This window comes from Microcaecilia unicolor, chromosome 1, assembly GCF_901765095.1.
Source record: "Microcaecilia unicolor chromosome 1, aMicUni1.1, whole genome shotgun sequence".
In the NCBI taxonomy this organism is placed as follows: Eukaryota; Metazoa; Chordata; class Amphibia; order Gymnophiona; family Siphonopidae; genus Microcaecilia; species Microcaecilia unicolor.
The window spans coordinates 407,448,629-407,474,891 of record NC_044031.1 but is presented as its reverse complement, the minus strand read 5'-3'; the positions used below and the strand labels follow the sequence as shown (position 1 = coordinate 407,474,891).

At 47.5% G+C, this 26,263-nt stretch overlaps 1 protein-coding gene across 2 annotated transcripts in view; it reads right to left on the bottom strand.

Annotated features, from left to right (window-relative positions):
* DCDC2 (doublecortin domain containing 2) overlaps positions 1 to 26,263 on the bottom strand; it is a 342,131-nt gene that overhangs the window by 202,985 nt on the left and 112,883 nt on the right. Inside the window, exon 3 of one of the 2 annotated variants that reach the window (XM_030211482.1) lies at positions 25,048 to 25,062. The exons of the other annotated variant lie outside the window; for it this stretch is intronic. Coding sequence (XP_030067342.1) covers positions 25,048 to 25,062 — 15 coding nt within the window. The remainder of the gene's footprint in view (positions 1 to 25,047; positions 25,063 to 26,263) is intronic. 2 annotated transcript variants of the gene reach the window in all.

The window sequence follows — 26,263 nt, the reverse complement described above, 5'->3', positions numbered from 1 at the left end:
TCAGAAATCAATTCTGAAAGTATAAAAATAACTAAATGCTGTTAAAAAGACTACAAGTTATGGCCACAAAAATAAATACTTAATACAGTAAAATAATAATTAATAACCATATAAACATGATTATAAAAAGTCATAATAATCAGATGTACGTTAAAAGAAAAAAAAGCAAACATATAATTAACATTACTAAAATAGTTAAAATTAACCAATATTCATTAAAATCAGTACTAAACAAGTATAAAAATCACAAGTGACACACAAAAAGTGTACTGGATGTGCAGTCATTACTTTAAAAAAACTGTGTCCTCATTAAAAAGTACAAACACACAGACAGATCTGAATCTCTATCTCAATAAAGCATTTATTTAGAGCTCTCTAAAGGACCCCTTTTTCTATGCTGCAGTAAAAGAGGCTTCGTGGTGTCCTCAGCACGTGGATTAGCCACACATCAAGGTCCCTTTTACCACAGTGGGGTTTTTGTGAAAAAAGAAAATGGCTGTGCGTTAAGTATATACTTGCCATGCAGCCATTTTCTGGTGGAGCCCTTACCACCACCTATATAGGAGAGGGTGGCACTACCATAGGCTCCCGCAGTGAGCCAGGAGTAGTGCCAGATTAGCGAGTGGCAAAGCAGCTGCAGCTCTACCACTGCTTTGTAAAAGGGCCCCTTAGTCTTACCAGTGTACCTCAGTTTACATAGACAAATGACTGAATATACAATTTATTCAGTCTTACAATTGGAATATTGTCTCAATTCACATCCATCACCAGAGATTGGGCATACAGAACCCTTGGCTTTCAAATTAATATAACAGACAGAACAATTCAAACAGGGAAAGTGTCCCCAAACAACATCTTTCCTCTGAGGTACTGGAAGAGCCGATAGTGCTAAGGAGAAATTAGGTCTTACATGCTAATTTGCTTTCCTTTAGTCCCGCCAGACCGGCCCAGAATGACTGATGGGTTGTGCACGCCTACCAGCAGGTGGAGACTGAGAAGACTGATTTCGAGGCAGCCAATAAAAGCCATGCTCAGCCCCTTGGAAACCTCAGTATTCGCATAGGAAAGCAAAAGGAAAGAGAGACACTAAACATCTGTGCGCCAGTCGGTTCATACAGCCACCTACCAACAAAGAAACTTTGCTGGCCACTGTCGAAAACTTTTGACTACTCCAAACTGAGTCAGCAACATCATCAGTAATGTGCCTATGCGCAACTGCGTAGAAACAGTTGAATAATTGGTCTCTTTATGAATACAGACATATCCAAAAATATAGATATATTTTATTTTTTTAGTCAAACAGCTCCCCACAGAGACAACAGCGAATGAAACTATCTCCAAGAACAAATTGAATACCGAATAGGGCGGGATATGGGCCTGTCCGGAGAGACTAAAAGAAAGCAAATTAGCAGGTAAGACCTAATTTCTCCTTCCTTAGCATCCCTCCGGCCCGGCCCAGAATGACTGATGGGAAGTACCAGAGCAGTAAACCACAGGAGGGGCCAAACTAGAAACATAGCAAGATCCCGGTAAACAAAAACCGAGACCTGACGCACCTGGATATCTGTCCAAATATATCAAACGAATAACGATGTCCAAGACACCCAAATATTAGAGCTCAGTTCCCACCACGTGGGCTGCTAAAAGAGCAACCAGATACAATTCTGTCCAGCTCATGATCTGAGAACTAGAATACCAAAACCTAGAATAAGCCTCATCAGAGTTGCCAAAGAATGCTCCAGTCAATTGGAGACATGAATCCTTTCAGAATGAGCAGAAGGAAGAAACTGTGCAACAAGAAAGCAGGAAATGACCTGTCAAAATACCGAACAATGGACGCACAAGATAACTCCGGAACTAAGCACTCTCTCCCTATCACGCAGAGGCAGTTACCACGTAGACTGCCCTGCCAACCTTCTCGAGGAATGAAGTGCCTGCAAAACCCTAGGCAGGTCCTAGAAGAATAAGGAGTATAGACTGGAAATACTAGGAATGACCAGACTTTCTGAAGAAAGAAACTGGTACCCAATGTTCTCAAGGGCCCAAGTCACTGAAAGAAAGAGAGCCCTGAGGCAGAGAAAGAGAGAGAGAAACCGAGACCAACTAGGCCCACTAACTCGTCCATGAAATGACTCTGAAGATAAGAGGGGAGAGAAAAGAGCACAAAGGAAGAAGAAGAAGCAGAGCAAGAATAAACTACGAGTGAAATTACAAAGAGTAAAGAAAAGTCACTCGGGAGACAAAACAGGCGCACACTGTCGCAAAACGACCACACAGTCTCAGAAAAATTCTCAAAGAGTTACTCAAGGAGCAAAACAAAAGAAGCCAGCATGACAACCTGACAAAGGGAAAATAAGGTTACTCCCCCCAGCCCAAAATACTTACGTATATGTGGCACTGTTGAACAACAGCGGACCAGTCCATGGGTATAGGAGAGATGTCCGAGGGACTCCAAACTAAGACAAAAGCCAAAGTAGTAGAGCTTTGACAACAGCAAGCATCTGAGCTAAGTCAACAGAAGAAGATCCCCAGTGTCTGACAAAACGGGTCCATCAGCGACAAGGCAGAAGGCATCAAAAGGCTGTACATGACCCAGTCGTTGGCCCTGGAAAGAACTGAGTTGCAGAACTACCGAACTATTGATACGAAGAACCACCGAATATGGCCTAGGAGATCAAACCAAAAAAAACACGAGGAAATCCAGAAACTGTGCCTTATCATCCCTCAAGAAAAAAATTAAGAGGAATCTCTCTGACTCACAAAAAGACTCACAGCTCATCGAGACTGTCGATGTCACTGCTCTGACAGCGGAGAACAGACACACAGGGGCCTCCCTGACAGACCAGTGCCGAGTTCCCAAAGAGATGGCACCACTCAATGTCGCAAGCGAATCACTTTGACCCTTGAACCACAACCGTCATCCCAGCCTAGCCAAGGTAAGAGACTCGCAGCAGAGAGAAAAATGAGCTCCAGAAAATTCCCACTGTCAACCGAGAAGTCGAGCAGCCAAGATGGGAAGCAAAACAGAGTAAGGAAGACTGTGTGAGGACTAAGCGGAACTCCCTCCATCTCGACAACTGCTCAGTAGCGATATAGCTGTTGGAGGGAAAACAGCCGAGATCTCAGGAGCAAAGCCATCCTCACACTCCCAACTCCTGGAAAATAACAGATACAGGAAGCCAACCGGCCTCCAAAGAAAAGGAGAAAAAAAAACAGCTGACTGCTCTGCAAATCCAACAGGAAGAAATCTGCAGAAACGCCTAACATCTTATGTTCAGGAGTTCCCAACTCATTAGGAAGCCACCAGGAAACTTGTAGGAGTTAGAAAAAAAAAAAAGACAAGAATAGCTGCCAAAAACATGTCTGACTGAGGGAATAACAGATAAAACAGTCAATCCTGATACACTATTCTTGCACTGTAGAATCTCAGCTAGACAGGGTTAAATAGAGCAGAGGAAGGATGTAAGACAAATGCTGAAGATAGCAACCCCTGACAAGGCTAAGCCACGCGGGACACAATAGCCACCATAGTAGATAGTAAGGGATGCAGGCAGCATGCTGAGAAAGGCACTGTCAAGCCTTTGAATAATTTAGAGTTTGAGGATCTCAGAGAGGAAGAACAACAAGAAAGCAGCTAGCTGCTTCAAATGGTGAAAGAAAATAGGTCATCAACGAGAAATGAGATCACAAAGGAGAAAAACAAACAAGCAAGAGAAAGTGAATCAAAATCCACTAATGGCAATATACAGAAGATGTGATAGCTAGCAAACTTGTGCCAACACCTGGGAAAAGGATACTGATATGACAAGTATGGACAAACAGTGAAAACCATGAGCCCACAAAAAGAAATTTCTTTGGCTCGAAATAAGTTATACATTCCTTGCAAACAGCTGAGGAAAGAATACCGATACACCAGGTATGTAGAGAAACTATGATCTCAGTAGGATCGTTTGACTAGAAAAAACTGTCAATGCAAAATACACAACAGCAAGTAACAAATATTACAGAAATTCCTTGACATCTGGAATATTGAAGGAGAAAAAAAAACATATGGTTCCCCAAGGCTAAAAGAAGGTCCCCCTGAGAGCAGACCCACAGAAACAGAAAAATATAAACTGACATGCTGTCACAATCTCCGGTGGACATACATTGCCTTTCCTAAAGTATAAAAGTCTTTTTTTTTTTTTTTTTTTACAGAACGTGACACAATAGGAGAATCATCCCCAAACTGTCCACTGGGCTATGGAGAATGCAACAGTTCAACAGATAGTGCTTTGCTACTTAACTCAGGGATGGGGAGATGAGTACCTAATGTAGCAGAGCAGAGAAAGTAAGGAGATCTTCCAACAGTAAGGATCTTCCAAGAGAGCACACCATAATATACAATGGTGGGAGCTGAACCCACAAAGGCAGGTGCCCAAACAGTTGCTCTAAGTAAAACAGCACAACTCACTAGTCGTACCAAACCAGTCAGACAGCCCTCTGGAAAAAAAAAACTCTGCATAAGCAAGGTTAGAAGCATGTGCTGAACCGCCAGGCAGCACCAGTGCAGCTACTGGCCGCAAACCTGAAAGGCATGAGCAAATAGCGGATGGCTGAAAGGTAACACAGTCCCAGAGATTATCAGGGCTGGCACATGTCTAGAACCCTAGAATACCAGAGAAAACATAGTACGGCAGATAAAACGATAAAACAGACTGTAAAAACAGACCCTCAATAAATAAATAAGGGTGTAAATTCCAGGAGAATATAAAAGGAAAAGAAACCTGAACCATGTAGAGAAACATTAGATCATGCCCTGGCATTATATAGAGACCAGAGAAATTCTAAATAACTTGTGTCTGCATTAGTCAGCTTTCGGCAGGCAAACGAGACACCGTCAACAAGTAAACTGTATTAGTATAAATTCAAAAGGTTATGTCCTTGCAAATTTTCAATTCTAGAAAAAAAATATTAGCTATTGTCCGTACACCATATAAACTGTAGAGAAGTACAGACAGTTTCTATGCACCATTTAAATGCCAGAAAAAAATAGCATATTGTGTCCTTGCAACACCCAGAATCTAAAGAAATTATTTTATCTTGCATATACAGAATCTGGTCGTCAGAAAAGAATCCTTACCAGAGATAATTTTATTTACACTCATATTGTATCAGATTCTGGCAGCTTCGATGCAAGGAAAGGGCACAGGACGGAGTACCGGAGCCTCCCGCTCCAGACAAACACACATGGCGGTCTGCACTCTAGCTCACTTCACAATAAGGCAGCTGAAGGAAAAAAAATGACAGAGTCTGCCCCCGCACACTCAAACTTCTCATTCTGCAATGGCTGTTCGCCCTTCAAATTAGAGCGAAAGACAGATGAAATCTTCCCCCCTCCAGAGAAGACTTTGTAGAACTACCGAAGAGGCCGCCAGAACAATAGCAGACTGCGCTGTTCCTCCACAGCTACAAACAAAATGGCAGAGTTTCCCGCCAAAACCCCAAGCGGTGTAGAAAGCCACTGACGCCATACTGAAAACTGGCACAGCTTCGCTAAACCAAGAAGCCCTCATGCCTCTATACTTTGTTTTTTTTAAACAGAACCCCGTGGTTCTTTTTTTTTTTTTTAACTGAACACCTGTCCAGAACAACCACCTGGTGCTTGAACCCAAAACCAGAATAGAGGAAGAGGAACTATAACATGCGCCCGAGCCCAAGACCCCACAGGGAGACAGCCATGACAGCAGGCTAAAGCCATTGCACCTGCCTGCTGTTAGTTTTGTTTGTTTTTCTTTGGTTTATTTTAATTATCATAGTGGCTGTTCCCCGCAGCTCTGCAAACTCCCTTACCTCGAAGGGGTTGAGGCCAGCAACGGACCACAGTCCACCCTGACATACATTCCCTCAAGCATACAGGGAAAGCTCAGGAATAGGAAGGGGGAGGGACTCGGCCACCCAAGTGTAGCACCCCCGAGGCATTAGAAAACCCCCGCGGGCTTCAGCCTCTGCCAGCAGATAACCAAAACATCGCACAAATGTATAAGAAAAAAGAAAACTTCAAACTTATTAGACTGAGAAAGAAAGGGAAAATTAGGTTCTTACCATGATAATTTTCTTTCCTTTAGTCATAGCAGATGAAGCCATTACGTATGGGTTGTGTCCATCAACCAGCAGTGGGAGATAGAGAGCACTCAATTTTTCACAGTGCCTCATGGCCAGCTAGCTCCACTGCCTCTTCAGTATTTGAAGCTTCCAAAGCAGTATGGCAAATCGCAATGGGAATAACATGAACTTTCCTCACAGCGAACGATGGCCCCTTAACAAGGGCATAAACTCCAAAAAAGGAGGGAATTAACTCATCCTCCTGGAGGGAATAAACTCGTCCTCCCAAAACATGAACTGGAGGGAATGAACTCATCCTCCTATAACTGTATCAAGAATCCTGAAGACTGTTTTCCGACTCCCCAACGAAGTAATATAACTTCAGGAAACAAGAACATCACCTAAAATCAGAATCACTGCAATACAGACAATCATACAGGGAGGGCTCATGGCTTCATCTGCTATGACTAAAGGAAAGAAAATTATCATGGTAAGAACCTAATTTTCCCTTCCTTGTCATCAAGCAGATGAAGCCATTACGTATGGGATGTAACAAAGCAATCCCTAAATAGGGTGGGAACAAGCCACACCACGCGCTAGCACCTGTGCTCCAAAACGCGCATCCCTCCTGGCAGCCACATCCAGCTTGTAATGTCGGGCAAAAGAGAGCTTAGAAGCCCATGTTGCAGCACTGCAAATCTCATGAAGAGATAGTGCTCCAGTTTCCGCCCAGGAAGAGGAAATCGCTCTTGTGGAATGTGCCTTAAAGGCTTCAGGCGGAGCCCGGCCAGACAGCAGATATGCTGAAAAGATAGCTTCTTTGATCCAACGGGCAATAGTGGCTTTAGACGCTGAAGACCCTCTGCAAGGACCTGCAAACAGCACAAAAAGATAAGAGGTCCTGAAAGAATTTGTAATTCGCAGATACTGCAACAGAGTCCTGCGCACATCCAAAAGGTGCAACTGCCCAAATGAATCTGGAAACTCCTCCTCAACAAAGGAGAGAAGAAAAACAGGCTGGTTTAGGTGAAACGCTAAAACCACCTTAGGCATGAAGGAAGGCACGGTCCGAACCGTGACCCCTGACCACTTTTGGAGCATATACAAGCTAACCCCCAGATTCCACAGAGCGCAACTTAAGTTGCATGCACAAATCCAGTCATATTCAAAATTTGTGTGTGCAACTTAAATAGTTAACAAGCCAATCAGTATTAATAATTGCCACTTAAGTAATTACCGACACTAAATGGCAATTAGAATTTTTGCGCAGAACCGTCTAAGCATATTCTATAACATGATGCACATAAATTCTAAGTTGCATAGTTGAAAAGGGAAAATAGCCATGTGCGTAGAATGGGCGGGTCGTGGGCATTTTTAAAATCCATATGTGTGGTTACAGAATACACCCAGTCCGCATATAATTTAAGTGTCAGCATTTACACCAAATTTTACTTGGCGTAACTGCCCACTTCTAAATTTATTCACGTGGATGGGCGATCAGCATATTCTATAAACAGTGCGGAAATTTAGGTTTATTCTATAAAGTACGCCTATATAGCGAATGCTACATACCTGTAGAAGGTATTCTCCGAGGACAGCAGGCTGATTGTTCTCACTGATGGGTGACGTCCACGGCAGCCCCTCCAATCGGAAACTTCACTAGCAAAGTCCTTTGCTAGCCCTCGCGCGCCCGCGCGCACCGCGCATGCGCGGCCGTCTTCCCGCCCGAAACCGGCTCGAGCCGGCCAGTCCAGTATGTAGCAAGACAATACACTTCAAGGGAAGACACAACTCCAAAGGGGAGGCGGGCGGGTTTGTGAGAACAATCAGCCTGCTGTCCTCGGAGAATACCTTCTACAGGTATGTAGCATTCGCTTTCTCCGAGGACAAGCAGGCTGCTTGTTCTCACTGATGGGGTATCCCTAGCCCCCAGGCTCACTCAAAACAACAACATTGGTCAATTGGGCCTCGCAACGGCGAGGACATAACTGAGATTGACCTAAAAAATTTACCAACTAACAGAGTGTAGCCTGGAACAGAACAAACAGGGCCCTCGGGGGGTGGAGTTGGATCCTAAAGCCCAAACAGGTTCTGAAGAACTGACTGCCCGAACCGACTGTCACGTCGGGTATCCTGCTGCAGGCAGTAATGAGATGTGAATGTGTGGACAGATGACCACGTCGCAGCTTTGCAAATTTCCTCCATGGTGGCTGACTTCAAGTGGGCTACCGACGCTGCCATGGCTCTAACATTATGAGCCGTGACATGACCCTCAAGAGCCAGCCCAGCCTGGGCGTAAGTGAAGGAAATGCAATCTGCTAGCCAATTGGATATGGTGCGTTTCCCTACAGCCACTCCCCTCTTGTTGGGATCAAAAGAAACAAACAATTGGGCGGACTGTCTGTGGGGCTGTGTCCGCTCCAGATAGAAGGCCAATGCTCTCTTGCAGTCCAATGTGTGCAGCTGACGTTCAGCAGGGCAGGAATGAGGACGGGGAAAGAATGTTGGCAAGACAATTGACTGGTTCAGATGGAACTCCGACACAACCTTTGGCAGAAACTTAGGGTGAGTGCGGAGGACTACTCTGTTGTGATGAAATTTGGTGTAAGGGGCCTGGGCTACCAGGGCCTGAAGCTCACTGACTCTACGAGCCGAGGTAACTGCCACCAAGAAAATGACCTTCCAGGTCAAGTACTTCGGATGGCAGGAATTCAGTGGCTCGAAAGGAGGTTTCATCAGCTGGGTGAGAACGACATTGAGATCCCATGACACTGTAGGAGGCTTGACAGGGGGCTTTGACAAAAGCAAACCTCTCATGAAGCGAACAACTAAAGGCTGTCCTGAGATCGGCTTACCTTCCACTTGGTAATGGTATGCACTGATTGCACTAAGGTGAACCCTTACGGAGTTGGTCTTCAGACCAGACTCAGACAAGTGGAGAAGGTATTCAAGCAGGGTCTGTGTAGGACAAGAGCGAGGATCTAGGGCCTTGCTGTCACACCAGACGGCAAACCTCCTCCAATGAAAGAAGTAACTTCTCTTAGTGGAGTCTTTCCTGGAAGCAAGCAAGATGCGGGAGACACCCTCTGGCAGACCCAAAGAGGCAAAGTCTACGCCCTCAACATCCAGGCCGTGAGAGCCAGGGACTGGAGGTTGGGATGCAGAAGAGCCCCTTCGTCCTGCGTGATGAGGGTCGGAAAACATTCCAATCTCCACGGTTCTTCGGAGGATAACTCCAGAAGAAGAGGGAACCAGATCTGACGCGGCCAAAAGGGAGCAATCAGAATCATGGTGCCTCGGTCTTGCTTGAGTTTCAACAAAGTCTTCCCCACCAGAGGAATGGGAGGATAAGCATACAGCAGACCTTCCCCCCAATCCAGGAGGAAGGCATCCGACGCCAGTCTGCCGTGGGCCTGAAGCCTGGAACAGAACTGAGGGACCTTGTGGTTCACTTGAGATGCGAAGAGATCCACCAGGGGGGTGCCCCACGCCTGGAAGATCTGTCGCACCACACGGGAATTGAGCGACCACTCGTGAGGTTGCATAATCCTGCTCAACCTGTCGGCCAGACTGTTGTTTACGCCTGCCAGATATGTGGCTTGGAGCACCATGCCTTGACGGCGAGCCCAGAGCCACATGCTGACGGCTTCCTGACACAGGGGGCGAGATCCGGTGCCCCCCTGCTTGTTGACATAGTACATGGCAACCTGATTGTCTGTCTGAATTTGGATAATTTGGTGGGACAGCCGATCTCTGAAAGCCTTCAGAGCGTTCCAGATCGCTCGCAACTCCAGAAGATTGATCTGTAGATCGCTTTCTTGGAGGGACCACCTTCCTTGGGTGTGAAGCCCATCGACATGAGCTCCCCATCCCAGGAGAGACGCATCCGTGGTCAGCACTTTTTGAGGCTGAGGAATTTGGAAGGGACGTCCCAGAGTCAAATTGGAGCAAATCGTCCACCAATACAGGGATTCGAGAAAAACTCGTGGACAGGTGGATCACGTCCTCTAGACCCCCGGCGGCCTGATACCACTGGGAGGCTAGGGTCCATTGAGCAGATCTCATGTGAAGGCGGGCCATGGGAGTCACATGAACTGTGGAAGCCATGTGGCCCAGCAATCTCAACATCTGCCGAGCTGTGATCTGCTGGGACGCTCGCACCCGCGAGACGAGGGACAACAAGTTGTTGGCCCTCGCCTCTGGGAGATAGGCGCGAGCCGTCCGAGAATCCAGCAGGGCTCCGATGAATTCGAGTTTCTGCACTGGGAGAAGATGGGACTTTGGGTAATTTATCACAAACCCCAGTAGCTCCAGGAGGCGAATAGTCATCTGCATGGACTGCAGGGCTCCTGCCTCGGATGTGTTCTTCACCAGCCAATCGTCGAGATATGGGAACACGTGCACCCCCAGCCTGCGAAGCGCCGCTGCTACCACAGCTAGGCACTTTGTGAACACCCTGGGCGCAGAGGCGAGCCCAAAGGGTAGCACACAGTACTGGAAGTGGCGTGCGCCCAGCTGAAATCGCAGATACTGTCTGTGAGCTGGCAGTATCGGGATGTGTGTGTAGGCATCCTTCAAGTCCAGAGAGCATAGCCAATCGTTTTGCTGAATCATGGGGAGAAGGGTGCCCAGGGAAAGCATCCTGAACTTTTCTTTTACGAGATATTTGTTCAGGGCCCTTAGGTCTAGGATGGGACGCATCCCCCCTGTTTTCTTTTCCACAAGGAAGTACCTGGAATAGAACCCCAGCCCTTCTTGCCCGGATGGCACGGGCTCGACCGCATTGGCGCTGAGAAGGGCGGAGAGTTCCTCTGCAAGTACCTGCTTGTGCTGGAAGCTGTAGGACTGAGCTCCCGGTGGACAATTTGGAGGTTGTGAGGCCAAATTGAGGGTGTATCCTTGCCGGACTATTTGGAGAACCCACTGATCGGAGGTTATGAGAGGCCACCTTTGGTGAAAAGCTTTCAACCTCCCTCCGACAGGCAGGTCGCCCGGCACTGACACTTGGATGTCGGCTATGCTCTGCTGGAGCCAGTCAAAAGCTCGCCCCTTGCTTTTGCTGGGGAGCCGCGGGGCCTTGCTGATTCGCACGCTGCTGACGAGAGCGAGCGCGCTGGGGCTTAGCCTGGGCCGCAGGCTGTCGGGAAGGAGGATTGTACCTACGCTTGCCAGAAGTATAGGGAACAGTCTTCCTTCCCCCGAAAAATCGTCTACCTGTAGAGGTAGAAGCTGAAGGCTGCCGGCGGGCGAACTTGTCGAATGCGGTGTCCCGCTGGTGGAGAGACTCTACCACCTGCTCGACTTTTTCGCCAAAAATGTTATCCGCACGGCAAGGCGAGTCCGCAATCCGCTGCTGGATTCTATTCTCCAGGTCGGCGGCACGCAGCCATGAGAGCCTGCGCATCACCACACCTTGAGCAGCGGCCCTGGACGCAACATCAAAAGTGTCAAACTCCTCTGGCCAGGAATTTTCTGCACGCCTTCAGCTGCCTGACCACCTCCTGAAAAGGCTTGGCTTGCTCAGGGGGAAGAGCATCAACCAAGCCCGCCAACTGCCGCACATTATTCCGCATGTGTATGCTCGTGTAGAGCTGGTAAGACTGGATCTTGGACACGAGCATAGAGGAATGGTAGGCCTTCCTCCCAAAGGAGTCTAAGGTTCTAGCGTCCTTGCCCGGGGGCGCCGAAGCATGTTCCCTAGAACTCTTAGCCTTCTTTAGGGCCAAATCCACAACTCCAGAGTCATGAGGCAACTGAGTGCGCATCAGCTCTGGGTCCCCATGGATCCGGTACTGGGACTCGATCTTCTTGGGAATGTGGGGATTAGTTAATGGCTTGGTCCAGTTCGCAAGCAATGTCTTCTTCAGGACATGGTGCAAGGGAACAGTGGACGCTTCCTTAGGTGGAGAAGGATAGTCCAGGAGCTCAAACATTTCAGCCCTGGGCTCGTCCTCCACAACCACCGGGAAGGGGATGGCCGTAGACATCTCCCGGACAAAGGAGGCAAAAGACAGACTCTCGGGAGGAGAAAGCTGTCTCTCAGGAGAGGGAGTGGGATCAGACGGAAGACCCTCAGACTCCTCGTCAGAGAAATATCTGGGATCTTCCTCTTCCTCCCACGAGGCCTCACCCTCGGTGTCAGACACAAGTTCACGGACCTGTGTCTGCAACCTCGCCCTGCTCGACTCCGTGGAACCCCGTCCACGATGGGGGCGTCGAGAGGTAGACTCCCTCGCCCGCATCGGCGAAGCTCCCTCCGCCGACGTAGTCGGGGAGCCTTCCTGGGAGGTGGCCGCGGTACCGACGTCGGGGACCTCAACCTGGGCGATGGGCCAGCCGGCGCCACGCTCGACGGTACCGGTGGCGCAAGCACCGCCGGTACCGGAGGGGTAGGGCGCAACAGCTCTCCCAGAATCTCTGGGAGAACGGCCCGGAGGCTCTCGTTTAGAGCGGCTGCAGAGAAAGGCTGAGAGGTCGATGCAGGCGTCGACGTCAGTACCTGTTCCGGGCGTGGAGGCTGTTCCGGGCTGTCCAGAGCGGAGCGCATCGACACCTCCTGAACAGAGGGTGAGCGGTCCTCTCGGTGCCGATGCCTGCTGGGTGCCGAATCCCTCGGCGACCCAGAGCTCTCGGTGCCGACACGGGGAGGAGACCGGTGTCGATGCTTCTTCGATTTCTTCCGAAGCATGTCACCAGAGCTCCCCGGCACCGACGAGGAGGACGTCGAATCCATCCGTCGCTTCCTCGGGGCCGAGACTGAAGAAGGTCGATCTCGGGGGGGCTGTACCGCAGGAGCCCTCAGGGTAGGAGGAGACCCACCCGAGGGCTCACCGCCACCAGCGGGGGAATGGACAGCCCTCACCTGCACTCCACCCGATGCACCACCGTCCGACGACATCAGCAGACGAGGTCCTGGTACCACCGACGTCGATGCAGCTATCCGATGTCTCGGCGCCGATGCAGAGGCCCGATGCCTCGATGCACTCGATGCAGGGGCGGCCGAGGAAGATGGTCTGGACGCTGACGACGTCGATGCACTCGAAGATCCCGGTGCCGATGCCGACGAAGAGCCCGAGAACAACACGTTCCACTGGGCTAGTCTCGCTACCTGAGTCCGCCTTTGAAGCAGGGAACACAGACTGCAGTTCTGAGGGCGGTGCTCGGCCCCCAGACACTGAAGACACGACGAGTGTCGATCAGTGAGCGAGATAACCCGGGCGCACTGGGTGCACTTCTTGAAGCCGCTGGAAGGCTTCGATGTCATGGGCGGAAAAATCACGCCGGCGAAATCAAAAGCCGAAATGGCGAAATTTGAAGCACCAAATTTAGAGGGAGAAAAATCTCGACCGAGGCCGAAAAGAGGCCTACCCCGACGACGAAAGAAAACTTACCGGGGCAAAAAAGCTGGAAGTACGGGGAGGATTTACACGAAACCCGGCGGGGGGTTTCCGGAGCACTTCCCGACTAGGACAAAGCTTTCCCGAAGGGAAAAAACACGTTCAAAACAAATTGGACGCGCGAGGTCGACTTTCCGGGGCTCGACACGGCGAAAACACGACCGTACCGAGTGCGGACAAAAGAAGACTGGCCGGCTCGAGCCGGTTTCGGGCGGGAAGACGGCCGCGCATGCGCGGTGCGCGCGGGCGCGCGAGGGCTAGCAAAGGACTTTGCTAGTGAAGTTTCCGATTGGAGGGGCTGCCGTGGACGTCACCCATCAGTGAGAACAAGCAGCCTGCTTGTCCTCGGAGAATTATAGAATACACCTAGGTGTATTTCTTTTGGACACCAATTTTTTTAGGCATGATATATTGAATCTAGTCCTAAGCAACACAAGTTTGATGAATTATGGTTTATTGTAATCTCACATTGGAGAGGTGGAGATACTGATAGACTATTATTGAAGGAAGAACACAGATTCTTTTTTAGATATGATCCTGTGGTACAAAAAGGTCTAAATCATGATTCAGATCTGTGTTTTTGTAGTTACTAAAGAGGACACAGTTTTTTTAAGTAATGACTGTACATCCAGTATACTTTGTATGTATCACCTGTGATTTTTATACTTGTTTAGTAATGATTTTAATTAATAATTGGTTATTTACACTGTTTTAGTAATATTATATGTTTGCTTGTTATTTTAACGTACATCTGATTATGACTTTTATAATCATGTTTATATAGTTATTTTTTTACTGTATTTTTTTTAATTTTATCATTTTACTTAATTACATTCACATTTATCACATAAATGTAAGGAAATACAGAAATTAATATAAAAAGGAAAACATTTTCTCTTAACAATATATATTTACATAATTGTCCACAATTGGAAGATCCAAGATCAGGAAAACAATCTTAAAGAAAATAAGAAAAACTCAAAATGGTTAATGTTACTTTTTTACTGTATTAATATTTATTTACTTATTTGTGTGGCCATTACTTGTAGTCTTTTAGTAATATAATCAAATTTAAGCCTGTCCTCAAAGCAATTCAATGTAATTCTCAGAGGAATGTTCTGATTTAACATGTTTGTCAGCCGCTTAGAACTGAAAAAGTGTTAGTGGGATATAAATCCCAAATGTAATGTAATTTCTGAACTTGCACAATATTTTCAAATGATTTCTCATTGTGCACAGCAGTTCCTTTTTCCAATGATGTCATCTGCATCATTGGAATGCATTCAAGATAGCCACTGGAACAAACAGATTTTTAAAAAACATTTTTAGCATTTTATTCAGTAGTTTTCCGGTGTATCTAGTTTTACTTTCAGTTTTAAGATTTGAATGTTTTAAAAAGATCAATTTAATTTGTCATTGCAAGATCTTTAAAATGATTTTTAAGTTCCTTAGGGCTTCTTTTACAAAGTCGTGCTATCAATTCTCGGTGCGGCAAATGAGAGGAAGCCCATTCAATTCCTATGGGCTTCCTCATTTTGCTGAACGGGAATCGGTAGTGCAGGTTTGTAAAAGAAGGCCTTAAAGAGGTGGTAAGGTCAAAACTTTATTTTCTTATTATGTCTTAGTTTTGTGCTGAAAATATTTATTACCCCTTTTACTGAACCACGCAAGCATTCCCAGCATGGCACCCATCTCAATGGGTGGCGGTAAAGGTTCCCCATGCACGGCCATGCGGTAAGAGTTATCTCACCTCGTGGCCATTTGGGGGGGGGGGGGGGGCAGGGCCATGGAGTGTGGGAAAAACAGCACCCGCCACTACAACAGGGTCCTTTTTCCCGCAGCTTGGTAAAAAGACCCTATACTGTGTTTTGATTATTTTAGTTGCTATGCACTATTTTTACATCTATTTAAATAGCTTTTTATGGCTGCCATATAAGTTGTCTAACTTATATAATGATTTTTGACTGCATGATTTTAAACTTTCTATTTTATGTTTCAAGTTTTGATTTTCATCCACATGCTTTATTATTATAACTTCTGTTTTTATTATTTATTTATATGCTTGTACATAGTTTGAATGTTTACTCCTGACAAAGCGGTTGGGCGAAACGCAGTCACATTGGGTGCTTGTTTAATAATTCACACATATCTTCAATTGCTAGTCTGCTCCTTGCTTTGCTGCTTTAGCTAAATTATGGAACACTCTAAATATTAGATCTGAATCTATTTATAGGTTGTTTTGTCGTAATTTGAAGACTTTTCTATGCATTAAATTGTATAATTCTGATTTTTATTTTATATAAGCTATAAAGCTCTAGATTTGTTTGTGACATCCCAGAAATGTCTGGTTTTTATTTATTCTCTAAATCGAGTCAAACATTTTCAGCTATTACAGTGCAAAAATAATCATATCATATCTTCCTATGTAGCTAAGGCGGCAAGTACAGATGTGCATCCTTACTAATATCAAAGGCAGTATTTATGAAATTTAAAATTATAAAAGGGTCCTTTTATCAAAGGGCAGTAGGGGTTGCACTAGATTGGTGTGCGATGATTCGGTTCCTGGTCTCCCACATGCCATTAGCACTAGAAAATACACTGGGGGATGTCTGGCAGTAATCGGGCAGTGCCACTTGCTGCCGGGTTACCGCCGGAACCTTCACCACCTCCTAAATAGGAGGTGGTAAGGGCTCCAGCAGTAAATGGTCACATGACAATTTTTTTTAATAACCACACAGTCATTTACTGGCCTTTTAAAGAAAAGGCCTGTTTACCGCTGGTGGTAAAAGATGGCATTGGCGCATGGCAATCCCACCGCAGGCCACCTTTTACCACCATTTGGTAAAAAAAAGGGCCCAAAATGTCTTAGGGACTCTTTTACTAACACATGCTTACCACAGGTTAAAAGCCACTACCATGAGGCGCGTTCAGGTGTCTAACAGTAGTTTTGGTATCTGCGTGCGCTTCCCAAGCACTAAAAAATATTTTTTATTTTTTAGCGCTGGAGCATGTTTGGGGGTGGAGCGTAAGTGTTCCCAGTGCTAATAAGTTAGCGCAGCTACACTGCTGCATGCTAACCAATTAGAGTGTGGTTAGCACGTGAGCCCTTACCACCTAGAAAATAGGTGGTTAAGAGCTCATGTGCTGAAGGGAAAATTATTGCAAAAATGGAAAATGTGGCCATTTCTCAGCTGCACTCAAACTGGCCTCAGCATGCAGAAAACCCACGTGCTAGTCATAGCGTAAGCCACTTTTTAGCACAGCTTAGTAAAAGGGCCCTTTAGTCCTTTGTATTAGATCTTAAATATTTTTTATGATAAATTCAAAAGAATATTCTTTTAGATATCTGGAAACTACATAAGAGTATAGCAGATTACTACGATTTGTCATGAGGCAGCTGTTTCCCTCTTCAATATAAATTATGAGGATAATTTTTAGTTAGATAGAATTATATATAAGCTGGAACCCCATTTGGAGGTTCTGGGAGTAATACTGGATAAGCATTTAACTTTTGAACCTCACATGCAATCATTAACATTTAGAGTGTTCAAACTTTTATGGAAGCTGAGGCATACTGGATCTCGTTTTGAGGTGGCATTTTGATTAATAGTACGGACATTATTAATGGCACACTTGGACTACTGCAATATTATTTATGTTGGCTGTAGCAGTTTCATTCATTGTCATCGTCAGACATTACAAAATACGGCTGCCTGGCTGATATGCAGGGCCTCTAAGTAAGAGATTGCTAGACCATTATTTTGTAAATTGCATTGGCTTCCAACTGAAGCTCGATCTATTTTTAAACTGTATTGTTTTCTTTTTAAAATTTTTATATGGCCAGGCCCCTCAATATATGGTACCTTTGATTACAATGTTAGACAATAATTATTTAAATACTTCTAGACATTTTTTGTCACTTCAGTTTTCCTCCTCTCTAGGGGTACACTATAAGACAATATTTTCATTAAGGTTTGCGTATCAAGTTGCAAAATGTTGGAACTTACTTCCAACTTCAATTCATTATGAGTCCAAATATAGGATTTTTCATAAATTGTTAAAAACTTGGTTGTTTCTAAAATTGGAAGAGTCATGATTATTTACAAGTTTTAGGGGCCCTTTTACAAAGGGGCTATTGCATGGGTAGCACACACCATCGGCCCTACTGCCGGGGCAGCACAGGAGTCCGGCTGTAGTTCCAGAGTTGGTGCGCGCAGTTTCCCATGGTAGAAAATAATTTTCTATTTTCTACATCAGGGGGCATTCCCAGCAGTAATCGGCAACATGGCCACATGCTTCCCGATTACCTTACCACCTCCTAAATAGGTGGCAGTAAGGGCTCAGATAGTAAATAGCCCCGTGCTAATGTTAATATTAGCACACAGCCATTTACTGCCCCATTTTTAAAAAGGCTTTTTTTTCCCACCACAGTAAAAAGTGGCCGAGCGCACACCAATTTTACTCACCAAAACTAGCACAGGCCACTTTTTAGCACAGCTTAGTAAAAGGGCCCCATAATGTTTTAGATTTTCTTTATGTAAGTTTGGGAGATTGTCCTCTCTTACCCTTCTGTAAGCTGCAAAAAACTAATGTAAGGTAAAATTATGTATAATCATACCTGATAATTTTCTTTCCATTAATCATAGCTGATCAATCCATAGACTGGTGGGTTGTGTCCATCTACCAGCAGGTGGAGATAGAGAGCAAACTTTTGCCTCCCTATATGTGGTCATGTGCTGCCGGAAACTCCTCAGTATGTCGATATCAAAGCTCCATCCGCAGGACTCAGCACTTAGAGAATTACACCCACGAAGGGACACTCTGCCCAGCTCACCACCGCCGAAACGGGGGAGGGGAATTAACCCAGCTCATCCCCACACAAGTGGGGGAGGGGAATCCGTCCAGCTCATCCCCGCGGAGCGGGGGAGGGACACCACACCCGCCGATGCGGGGGGATCTGGCTTATCCTGCAACCGCAACCGCGGGAGGAGCTGACTGACCCTAACACCGCCGAAGCGGGAGGGGTACAAAGCTGCCCTACAGCCGCACGAAGCGGGAGGGAGTGCCGGCAGAATTTTAAGTCTCAATCCAGCCCCGAAAAACGGAGGGGAGAGGAATGCAGCAGCTCACTGTAACACAAACTCGTCTTAACTCTTGAAGAATCCAAGTGAAAAAACTTGAACACGAAGTCTTTCTGAAGTAACTGAAGACTAAACTTGAACCTGAAATGCAACCAGAATAAAAACAGTACAGATATCTGGGAGGGGCTATGGATTGATCAGCTATGATTAATGGAAAGAAAATTATCAGGTATGATTATACATAATTTTACCTTCCATATCATCAAGCTGATCAATCCATAGACTGGTGGGATGTACCGAAGCAGTACTCACCCAGGGCGGGACCTAGAAATCCCTGACCGCAACACTGAAGCTCCAAACCGGGCCTCCGCCCGAGCAGCCACAGTCAAGCGGTAATGCTTGGAGAATGTATGGGCCGAAGCCCAAGTTGCCGCCTTGCATATCTCTTCCAAGGAGACGGAACCGGCCTCTGCCATCGAGGCCGCCTGAGCTCTTGTGGAGAGAGCCTTCAGCTGGATAGGCGGCACCTTCCCCGCGGCCACATAAGCCGCTGCAATGGCTTCCTTGACCCATCTTGCCACTGTAGGCTTAGCAGCCTGCAGACCCTTACGAGGACCTGCAAACAGGACAAACAGATGATCCGACTTCCGGAAATCATTGGTCACTTCCAAGTATCTGATGATGACTCGTCTCACATCCAGATATTTAAGAGCAGAGTACTCCTCTGGGTAGTCCTCCCTACGAAAGGAAGGGAGACAGAGCTGCTGATTCACATGGAAGCGAGAAACTCTTAGCACCAGGTTGAGATTCCACGCAGGCACCACTGAGTGCAGAGGAGGGCGCAGGTGATTAACTCCCTTGAGAAAGCGCACCACATCTGGCTGCGAAGCCAGGGAAGCACCCTTCAGGCGGCCCCTGAAGCAAGCCAGAGCCGCTACCTGGACTTTAAGGGAACTGAGCGACAGGCCTTTCTCCAGACCTTCTTGCAGGAACGCCAACACTGAAGAAATTGGAGCCGTGAAGGGAGAAAGAGAGCCTGCTTCACACCACGCTGCAAAGATACGCCAAACCCTGGCGTAAGCAGTAGAAGTAGAGCGCTTCCTCGCTCTTAGCATAGTGGCGATAACCTTGTCTGAGAAGCCCTTCTTCCTCAGACGCTGCCGCTCAATAGCCAGACCGTAAGACCAAAGGGGGAGGGATCCTCCATCACCACGGGACCCTGATGTAACAGGCCCTGCTCCACTGTCAGCCGCAGAGGATCGTCGACTGAGAGCCTGATCAAGTCCGCATACCAGGGACGTCTGGGCCAATCCGGACCCACCAGGATTACTCTGCCGGGATGCCTTGCCACCCGGTCTAGCACCCTGCCCAACATGGGCCAGGGCGGGAACACATAGAGGAGCTCTTGTGTCGGCCACTGTTGGAGGAGAGCATCTACTCCCAGGGATCGAGGGTCCCGTCCTCTGCTGAAAAAACGCGGCACTTGGCAACTGGCCGATGACGCCATCAGATCTAGGCTCGGCTGGCCCCAGCGCTTCGTGATGTCCAAGAACGCCTGAGCAGATAGCTGCCACTCTCCGGGCTCCAAGGTATGGCGACTGAGAAAGTCCGCCTTGACATTCATGACTCCGGCAATGTGGGCCGCTGAAAGCTGCTCCAGGTTCGCTTCCGCCCACTGGCAAAGATTCATAGCCTCCTTGGCTAGAGGGGCGCTCTTGGTACCTCCCTGGCGGTTGACATAGGCCACAGCCGTGGCATTGTCCGACAGGGCCCGTACAGGCTTCAACACCAGTACCGGGATGAACTCCAAAAGCGCCAACCGAATGGCTCTGAGTTCCAGGAGGTTGATAGACCACTTTGCTTCTGCAGGAGACCAGAGCCCCTGCGCTGTCCTTCCCAAGCAGTGGGCTCCCCAGCCCGACAACGAGGCGTCCGTCGTGACGACAATCCACTCTGGGGTCACCAGAGGCATTCCCGCAGACAACTTGTCTGTCTGCATCCACCAGCTCAGCGCCTTGCGCACTGCTGGATCCAAGGGAAGGCGCACAGCATAATCCTCCGACATCGGAGTCCAGCGCTGCAGCAGGGAGTGTTGTAGTGGTCTCATATGAGCCCTGGCCCAGGGCACTACTTCCATCGTGGCCGTCATAGAGCCCAACAGCTGCACATAGTCCCAAGCCCGAAGAGGAGAGGCTACTAGGAACTGGTCCACCTGAGCCTGAAGTTTGACAATCCGATTGTCTGGCAGGAACACTCTGCCCACTTGGGTGTCGAATCGAACTCCCAGATACTCCAGGGACTGAGTCGGGCGCAGCTGGCTCTTCTCCCAGTTGATGATCCATCCCAGGGAGCTCAAAAGAGCAACTACCCGGTCCACAGCTTTGCCGCACTCTGCATAAGAGGGGGCTCGGATCAACCAGTCGTCCAGATAAGGATGGACTTGTACTCCTTCCTTTCGCAGGAAGGCCGCTATGACCACCATTACTTTGGAAAAGGTCCGCGGAGCAGTAGCCAACCCGAACGGGAGGGCTCTGAACTGGAAGTGTCGGCCCAGGACTGCAAAACGCAGAAAGCGTCGATGAGGAGGCCAGATGGGAATATGCAGGTACGCTTCCTTGATGTCCAAGGATGCCAGGTACTCCCCTGCCTTCACTGCCGCTATAACAGAGCGGAGAGTCTCCATGCGAAAGTGCCGCACTTTCAAGGCCCGATTGACCCCTTTGAGGTCGAGGATAGGCCGGACAGAACCTCCTTTCTTTGGTACCACAAAGTAAATGGAGTAACGCCCCTTGCCAAGCTGACTTTCTGGCACCGGAATGACCGCACCCAGGCGGATCAGATTGTCCAAAGTCTGCTGCACTGCCACAGCTTTGACCGGAGACTTGCAGGGAGAGAGTACAAACCCGTCTCTTAAGGGTCGGCAGAACTCTAGCTTGTAGCCGTCTCTGATGACTTCCAGCACCCAAGCGTCTGAAGTTATTGTGGTCCACTCGCCCAGAAACGAGGACAGCCGTCCTCCAATCTGCACTGGGGCGTGGACCAAGACCCCGTCATTGGGTACGAGACCCTGGGGGAGGACCGGAGGGAGCACCTCCGGGACGGCGGTCTCTGCGAAAGGAATGCTGCTTGGGGGAGAAATTCCTCTTAAAGGAAGAGGGGGCAGAAGAACCCGACCTGCCCGGGCGGTACCGACGGGCTTCCTGAAAACGTCCTCTGGAGGTACCGGGACAAGCACTAGCCCGAGCCCTGACCTCTGGTAACTTCTTGCCCTTAGACGTGCCGAGATCGGTCACGATTCTGTCCAGCTCGACCCCAAAGAGCAGCTTGCCTTTAAAAGGCAATCTAGCCAGGCGGGATTTAGAGGCGTGGTCAGCAGACCAATGTTTCAGCCAAAGACACCGCCGCGCAGAGACTGTCTGAGCCATGCCTTTAGCTGAGGCTCTCAAGACATCATACAGCAAGTCTGCCAAATAGGCTAAGCCCGATTCCAGGGCTGGCCAATCAGCCCTCAAGGAATGATCCGAGGGGGAAGCCCGCTGCACCATAGTCAGGCACGCCCTGGCCACATAGGAGCCGCAAACTGAGGCCTGCAAACTTAAAGCAGCCGCCTCAAAGGACGACCTTAAGGCCGCCTCCAATCTCCTGTCTTGGGCGTCCTTTAGGGCCGTGCCACCTTCCACCGGCAATGCCGTTTTCTTAGTCACCGCAGTGATTAAAGAATCCACGGTAGGCCACAGATAGGCCTCACGTTCACTCACAGCCAAAGGATAGAGGCGGGACATAGCCCTAGCCACTTTAAGGCTCGCTTCTGGGACATCCCATTGAGCCGAAATTAAGGTGTGCATGGCATCATGCACGTGGAAGGTTCTAGGCGGGCGCTTCGTCCCCAGCATAATGGCAGAGCCAACAGGGGCTGAGGGAGAGACGTCCTCCGGAGAGGATATCTTCAAAGTGTCCATGGCCTGTAACAACAGGTTGGGCAAATCCTCTGGGCGAAAAAGCCGCGCTGCAGAGGGGTCATCCGCTCCATCCGAGCGGGGATCCGTCTCCTCCAAGGAATCCGCAAAGGACCGTTGGGAGACCTCAGACACGCTGCCCTCATCTACATCGGAGGAGACTAATTCCTCCAAGGCCTGGGAATCAACCCGAGGGCGTTTACCTCTGGGAACCTCAACCTCTTTACCAGACGAGGGAGCAGGGGCAGCGTTGTGCATGAGGAAGGCCTGATGCAGCAGCAAAACAAACTCGGGGGAGAAACCCCCCAGACTGTGCACTCCCGCAGCCTGGGCCACAGCCCTAGGCGCGCTCTCAACCGGCGCTCGCAACAGCGGGGGAGAGACATGCTGCGCACCCAAAATGGCGTCCGGCGCGAAACTCCGCGAAGGAGCCGCGCGGGAAGAACGGCTCTTAACTTTAGCCGCTTCTGTGCCGTCGCCCAAATTAAGGGCGTTCATGGCATTAATGTCTCCAACCTCAAGGGCGGCCCAAGAAGAAGCCGTCCGAGCCGCGTGGCCGGCCAAGATGGCGGAGGCGAGGAGCGGGGGATGGGCGTTTATGGCGGGAAAAACCGCCACGCCGGAGGAAGGACCGGGACATTCATCGGTCACGAAACTGTCACCCAACAAGGGCGAATCAGGCTTTAAGACCCCCGCATCCCCTCTAGAAGCGCTCAAGCGACCCGGGGAGCGACCCTTTGCGCCCTCGCCCTCCGACGCCATGTGCCACGAGGAGAAGAATCGGGGAACCCCCGCCCGCTATAAAAAGGTAAAAATTACCTGCTGTCCGCTCCGAGTTGTAACGACCTGGTGTCCCAGTGAGTAGCTGCAATAGACGCTTAAATAAACGTCGAAATAAACGCCTTTAAAGACGTTTAAAATTTTTTTTTTTTTTTTTTTTTTTTTTTTTTTTTAACGGAGCCAGCGGGAGGGGGGAGAAAAGGAGGGACCTGGCACCACCAGGTTTGCACTTGCTCAAAAGAGCCCTCAACCCCAGGCACTCAACAAAACCTAAAAATTAGGCTTGGAGGCCTAGCCAGAGCTGCTGCTGTGTGTGACCACCACCTGCTGAGATAGAGAACATACTGAGGAGTTTCCGGCAGCACATGACCACATATAGGGAGGCAAAAGTTTGCTCTCTATCTCCACCTGCTGGTAGATGGACACAACCCACCAGTCTATGGATTGATCAGCTTGATGATATGGAAGGTATATGCGGCCTATAAGCCTTAACTGTAAATTAATGTTCAGTATATGAATTAATGGCTCTCAATTGTGCATGAGGGAAAAGTGTACCGGAAATATTCATAGAACTCATTGGCAAGAGACACGGGCCAGACTTACACCTACTCTTAAGCTATGATAAATGCATTCAAGTTTAAAGACTTCTGCAGGTTATGGCTAAACAGAATGAAAGGAAGGAGTGATGTAGTGCTTAGAAAAATAAGCTGAGAACCAAGGAAACTACGGTTGAAATCTTGCTTCTCCCTACTAATGCTCCTTGTGATCCTGAGAAAATCACTGTACCCTCCATTGCCTCAGGTACAATGTCCCGTACAAGCATAAAATAACTCATCTAAATTTCAGATTAGGAAAGGCAAGTAATAAAATCTAAACAAAAAAACAATTTAAAGAAATCAAGAACTTAATTGAATATACATAGCAGCTCAACTGTTCCTTTCTTGCTCCCAATTTCTTTATTACAACAGCAATGAATCCTTTTATGACCATTGCTATTAGAGTCGAACCTTGAGTATCTGATCAATTTTGGTCTTTACAGATCCAAAAGACAGGGGGGTGAACCACCCACATTCAAATACCAGGTGAATTTTACTAGCCAGTTGTACAGTTCTGAAATGCCACATAGCACAGAGCTGATTAAAGCTTAACTTAAAGCTCTTTGGGGCCCTTTTACTAAGCTGCCTTAAAAGGAACCTGTGCTAGCGGCAGGGGCAATTTATATTGCACGCTGAGGCCCTTTTTACTGCAATGGGTAAAAAGGCCAAAAAAAAAGAAATGTCCATGCAGTAAGATTGCTCTTGAGGTGGCGGTAAGGGCTCCCACACTAACCTGGCGGTAACCGGGTAGTGTGCAGTGCTGCCTGATTACTGCCAGGTAACCACCTGCAGAAATAGTTTTTGAATATTTCCACTAGTGCCGAAAATGCCACGTGCTGGGGGGTGGAAGTACCGCCGGGGCCAGCGGTAGATCCAGATTGGTGCGAGGCAAGCCTGCGGTGGGCTTACTGCCGCTTAGTAAAAGGGCCCCTTTTATGAAGTTTTAAAAAATGCCCCATGTGGTCACATCATTGACAAAATCTGTATGCAAATATCTGTAATCAACAAAAACACACTAAAAGCTGAATAAGAAAAACCTACTTCACTACAATGCTACTGTAATGCCATGCAGATTAGATAGCTTAACATCTAAGATATATATGTTTATTAAAATAATATCAAGCAAAATTATATATCATAAACATATACTTACATCTTCAACTGATAGCTATTGATAAAAATAAAAATATATAATTAGCAATAAAGCAATAATTAGCAATTTAGCTACATCACAAATGCAAAAAGCATACTACACTGAAAGTTAGAGGGAAACAAACCACTTATTAATAACCAGCATGAAAAAGTGATAAATGGGAAAGAAGTATGAATCTAATACATTCTGTTGTTGTTGTTGTTATTCTTGTTGTTCCTAAATGCAAGTATTGTTTTGTAAATTGCCCTGATGCAGAAATCAGATGGAGGTCAGGAAAACTCATTTTTAGTAAGAAGTAACTGGCAGGGTCAAAAGTAATTTTAACAAGAAAATTAAGCTGGTTTGGCACAGAATCAGAGTATTTTTTATATAGAAAGCTATTTTCAGAAATGTGGAATCCCTTTAAAGAATGAACAAGAGTGCCAGCTTTCAAAATGCCATTGTTATGCAGAAGAACTGTACTCCACCTGAAGTATTAATGACTAAGGAAAAATTGTGTCTTACCTGATAATTTTGTTTGCTATGACTAAAGGAAAGAAATCTAGAGACTAATGGGTTATGTTTCACCAGAAATCCGCCTGGGCGGAGAACTCTGAGATCCCATGAAGAGAAACAGATAAAAAGGGAAGTGAGAAATGGACTACGGACTCCAGAAATGAAGAGGACAATCTGGATGCTTGAGAAGATTTATTGATCAAAGACCTGAAATACAGTACTGTGTCAGGTCTTTGATCAATGTCTTCTCAAGCATCCAGATTGTCCTCTTCATTTCTGGAGTTCGTGGTCCATTTCCCACTTATGGGTTATGACCATCTACCAGCCAGCCGGTGGAGATAGAGAGCATCAAACTGAACTCTGCCAAATAGGATAGTATGCTCCTTGATAACAAAGCAGAAGGAATAGTAAGGCAAACATTTCTCCCTCCTCACAGAAATGAGGCAAAGGCATAAACCTGTCAACTAGCAGAACTATGCACAGGCAACCACAGCAAGAAACCTAAGCAGAGAAACAGACTGAACTGATAGTGTCAACCTCAGGACTCTGGATTCGTCTGTTGTGACTAAAGGTAAGAAAATTATCAGGTAAGACATAATTTTTCCTTCCTTATCATCAGCAGACAAATCCAGACACATTTGGGATATAGCAAAGCAGTCTAAGTAGGGTGGGAACCAGGTACATCCACAGAAAGAGCCGACGTCCCGAAAGATGCCTTAGA